The sequence below is a fragment of the Neovison vison genome, chromosome 8, assembly GCF_020171115.1.
Source record: "Neovison vison isolate M4711 chromosome 8, ASM_NN_V1, whole genome shotgun sequence".
NCBI lineage: Eukaryota > Metazoa > Chordata > Mammalia > Carnivora > Mustelidae > Neogale > Neogale vison.
The window spans coordinates 83184255-83189481 of NC_058098.1; the positions used below are offsets into that span (position 1 = coordinate 83184255).

Consider the following 5227-nt stretch of genomic DNA (forward strand, 5'->3'; position numbering starts at 1 on the left):
ACAATCATAGCATGTACTTACCTAATAGGTTATTATTAGGATTAGATGAGAGCTTGACATATAAAAATGTTATTTGAATATTAGATATAATTATTATTTCCAAAATAACAGAAAGAACTAATATATAAGGAAAATGATTGATAAGTTTAACTTCTGAGCAATTTTTTAAAATTGTAAGAAACTGAGTATGCGTGTGTGTGTGTACATACTGTTTAGATAGGTATATATTTATATATATATATATATATATATATATATATAATTACTATCTGTCTCTAAAAAGAATGTCACTAATGGAATCAAGTATACTTCACAAAATATGTGACATATTTTTTTGTGAACGTATTCGGTTAATAGTCAAAGCTCTCTGCACATTACCATAAATGTTAAAGATCCCTGTATATTATTTTTGCTGTATTAATAGCAGTAAATAATAATAACCATTTACTTCTAGAAGGTTGCAAATACCTATTTGTAAGTACAAATGGTAATACAGAAAACAGAAAAAGCAAAAATGCAGCCAAATCCACAAAGTTTCCACTTAATAGAAGATCTCAGGACTATCATCCTCCTCCTGTCACATCTCACTAATATCTGGTTAGAAGTACTATTTTGTAGTATCTGTGTTCTCTTTAGGAAAGGTATATACAAACATTAAATACACCAGGGACTTCCTCCACAAAGATCCCATTACATTAGATGTTAAATATAATCACTTAAGAAGGAACTTAAGGTTTTATGGTACTAAAAGGAAATTCCAAATTTACCATTATCATTAATTATTTTATCATAGTTTTTTAATTTAATGAGGAGTTATGGACAGACACTTGCCCTCAAATGTACAGGTATTCATTTTAGAATAGAAAAACTTTCTTTAGAAACAAAATGGAAGTACCTTGTAGGGAAGTTTGTAAGGCGCATGAAAATCCACACCACAGAATCTGAAAATACATCTTGGACAGGTACCAGTACTGAGCAATAAGTGGGCCACATGCTTGTTTTCCTCCGTCAATGGAAACATATTGACTAACTGTAACTAGAAAGAAAGAAAAAGTAAAAGTAATGAACATCTTTTGTGTTCTACTTCACAGACAAGTATGTCAGCACCTTTAGGGATAAAACTAACTTTTACTTGAAAACATTATTTTGTACTCTCCAATAATAACTTTTTCATTATATGCATATTGAAACATAAACTTAAAAGACATTTATTAGATGGGCCAGATAAAAGTTTCTAATTATCAAGGAATTTAGTGTAGCATTCTGGATTATGATAAAGTATACCAATATAACTAAATCAATAAAAGGAAGTAGAAATAAAAATAATCAGGGCATCTGGGGGCTCAGTGGGTTAAGCCTCTGCCTTCAGCCCAGGTCATGATCTCAGGGTCCTGGGATCTAGCCCCACATTGGGCTCTCCGCTCAGTGTGGGACCTGTTTCCCCCTCCCCCTCTGCCTGCCTCTTTGCCTACTTGTGATCTCTGTCAAATAAATAGAATCTTTAATAAATAAATAAATAAATAAAAATAATCAAGAATGGTTGTCTCTGAGGAGGGTAATAAAAACAAAAAATACAGAGTGAAGTTTTGCTATATTGTACCATACACTATTGTTTGAGAACACAAAGTAGTAAAGTCAATATAAGCTTTTCCTATTAGAAATTAAAAATGAAAAAAAAAATGAGTTGGCCAGGGAAAAAAATCAGATCAGTCTATATATTTTACTATCCTCAATGAGAGTTAAGCAGTCAAGTATTCAAAACAAATTGATCAGCAGATCTAAAAACACCAGTTATACCTTGATGAAATAACTAAATGGCAACCAACTATTAGCAAAATAGGAAGAATCTGTTCCTTTTATGCACAAGTAAAACCTCCCCCCAACAAAAAACACCCACAAATTAAATGCAAAATAATTTAGAGTAATTCTTATCTAAAACAAGTTGTTACTTTTTACAATTTGAATAAATGCCCTTAGAAACAAATTAGAGAATAGAGTAAAATCTGACATAACTCGTTGCCAGGAATGAGGTGTACAAAAATTACATTACCCAATCATTCTGTTTTGTAAAAACAGATCTTCTGACTAATAAATCAGCTCACATTACTTTAAAATGAGGAACTATCAATATTTTATAAAATAATGATTGCATGGCAACGTTGTGGGTATGGTGCTCATACAGATAAAAAACAGTGGTGCTCTTTAATTGATGCAGTTTCAGAATTCAAATGAATTTGCTTGAAATTTGTGAGAGGGTGGAGCTCTTACCAATTCTTTACTGTGAAGATGCGATTCTTAGAATTAGTTTGTTTTCCAACCCTTTAAAACCCACTACTTACTTGCAAGTTTCTACATGTTTGTGGCCATTTATCAAGAGTATATCCTTGACACAAAATAATGAGGAAGGTGGGTGTATACTTCAACAAAAACCTTCACCACAAAAATCAGCCAGGACTAGAAAAGCAGACTGCCCCTGGCTAAGTTCCAATTCAGGTGAATACAGTATGGGAGCTGGCAGACCAGAAGAGAAAAAAGTAAAACTTTGCCTGGATACACTAGTGAGAACTTTGAGACACAGGATGAAAGCTCTGATTTAGGATAGCCTAAGTATATTTGGGCTCAAGGGCACTTTCACAAAGGACACAGAATATATGGAAAACACCTTGTATACAGAGAAGTTCTGTGTGGTCATCATTATATACAAGTGATCTGAATTCCTTCTGCCTGGCCATTTACTCTGTTTGATTCTGAGAAAGGGCTGGGTTTCAGTGAGGGGCTGATTATCAGCATTTAAGGTATATCCCTGACTACAATCCCCTCCCAGAGAAACTATTCTCTCTCACTCTTTATCTTTTCTCTATCTTTCCATTGCTTAAGACAGGAGATTTCATTTAATTCAGAATTAACCCTTCACTCAGAAAGAGAAACCCTGGAGCGCCTGGGTGGCTTAGTGGGTTAAGCCTCTGCCTTCCGCTCAGGTCATGATCTCAGGGTCCTGGGATTCTGGGATTGAGTCCTGCAGCGGGCTCTCTGCTCAGCGGGGAGCCTGCTTCCTCCTCTCTTTCTGCCTGCCTCTCTGCCTACTTGTGATCTCTCTCCCTGTAAAATAAATAAATAAAATATTTTTATTTTACAAAGGAGAGAAACCCTTTGGTAAACAAGTGCATGAGTAAGGTTTGTTTGTTTTTGTTTTTATGAGAAAATTCTTTCAAAAACACTCTATATCAAAGCTTTCCCTGGGGATTTAAGTTAAATACTACTATTAAAGTGGATGCTTTCTATGGATATGATCCGACCATTTGCATAACATGGATGGACGCAACAGATTATTATGCTAAGTGAAGTAAGTTAGACTGAGAAAGACAATACCTTAAGATTTCACCCATAAGTGGAATTTAAAAAGAAAACAAAGCAAATGAATAAACAAATAAAACGCAGAATCTCTATAAATATAAAGAACAAATTGGTGGTTGTCAGAGGAAAGAGGAGTGAGAAATACAGTTCCAGTTACGGAATAAGTCACTGGGATAAAAGGCAATGATTTGTAATAGGTTGTAGGGTGTAACAGATGGGAGCTGTATTTGGGTGAGCACAGAATATCCTATACAGAAGTTGAATCACCGTGTTTTACACCTGAAACTAATGTAAGTACACTTAAATTAAAAGAAAAAATTTTTAATTGAAGGAAATGGATGCTCTCTTTCCTTTGGCTCAAAGACGGAACATTTATTTCTCCGATAGATACACTTCGAATTAAGGTTATCACGCAAAGTCTATAAATGACATATTACTATCTCTTGGCTCTGAGATGTTCCCAAACCTGTTGAGAATTAGGAAACCTCCCGTCCTAAATAATTTGAAGCGGTATTTAAAAAAAAAAAAAAAAAAAAAAAAAACCTCTCCGTGTGTATGTGTCAGTAATGGCATGGTCTTCCAAACCCTCAGGATCACTTTCATTTAGCAACAATCTAGCGACTTCTCAAACAAGTTAACTTTTAAAAAGGAGGAAATGCGTTCTGTCTCAAATTTGGTCGTTTCATCTTGACGTAGAGCCTGACAGGATTTCATAAATCATCAGAAATCAGTTGTTCCAGATGAGATTTATTACCCTTGAAAGCAAACCCTGAGAAATGCCTCCCATACTGGAAGGTTTTTATCGTCGGTTGCCTTCGTTAAGATTTTCGTTTTTCGTTTAAGCGCTTCTTTACCATAAAGAATTGGAACGAGTCACTGCAACAGAGTATCTTCCCACGTGCCAGGATCCTTACGGGGTTTGAGTCCCTTCTCCACAAACCTCTGATACCTGGAGATGACGACGAGCTTCCTTTTCACCTCTTGGACTTACAGAAACCATTCGTGGCAAACAGAGGAGCAGGGCATGTGAAAAAACACCAAAATGGCCAGACCGAGTCTCTCCCATCCCGTGATCTTTTCAACACTCATTTCCATTCAGAAGTGTGTCATTCGTCTCACGGGGGTGGGGCAGTGTGTGGATTTTTCAAAGGAGACCCTCACAGCTTTACTGCGCCACCGTTACACTTAATTGTAGAACCTACTCTAGACTCTCGGAAATTCACCCAAGGTCTAACCTCCAGTCTTCGGCCAAGAAAGCCCTTCCCCTCCTTCAGTCAGGTCCAAGAAACACCCCGCTTACCCCTTCTTGCTAAGAAGGGCCTTGCTAACAAGGCCGTTCCAGCAGGAAGGAATCTACCCTCTCCATCCACACCTCTCCTGCGCCCAGGTCGTACCCCCACCCCTCAGACCTTCCTGCCTCACCTTCTCCCGCGACGCCGGAGCCTGAGGTTTAACCCCTTCCGGCCCCCCAGAGGGAACGGGGAAGACTAAAGACAACGCACCTACTGCGTGTAGCAATTCTGTTCCCCGAGGAAACGAGAGCTTTAGAACGAAAGTACCAGGCCCTCCCGCAAGGGCTGAGGGAACTCTCTCCTCTTCTTGTTTGTGGGGAAACCAGAAAAACTGCCGCCACAAGCCTACATCCCACTGCCACCCACGGTGGGGTATTAGTGCTTGGGAAAGAACTCCCGGCCAGAGCCCCACCAGTCCCAGAGAGGCCTCCGTGGGTCTCTGACGTCTAGGGCGTGGTAGTCGCTGCCAGAAATATCGATGAACCCTTACCCTCAGGTTTAGAGTGGAAATTCTTGCTAAGGCAAATAAAAAGAGTGTTCCCCACCCCGGTGGATTAGTGGCATCCTCCTTTCCTCAGGTC

The 5227-nt window shown here is 38.2% G+C and overlaps 1 protein-coding gene across 6 annotated transcripts in view; it reads right to left on the reverse strand.

Moving 5' to 3' along the window:
• PUS10 (pseudouridine synthase 10) overlaps positions 1 to 5074 on the reverse strand; it is a 76151-nt gene extending 71077 nt beyond the window's left edge. For 2 of the 6 annotated variants that reach the window (XM_044264022.1, XM_044264027.1), the window contains exons 1-2: positions 4209 to 4760; positions 896 to 1036 (exon numbers count right to left, since the gene is read on the reverse strand). In XM_044264022.1, the coding sequence (XP_044119957.1) occupies positions 896 to 1036; positions 4209 to 4211 (144 nt within the window). In that variant the 5' untranslated portion in view covers positions 4212 to 4760. The other 4 variants (XM_044264023.1, XM_044264024.1, XM_044264026.1 and 1 more) reach the window with 4 other exon arrangements.
• Positions 5075 to 5227: the final 153 nt, after the last annotated feature.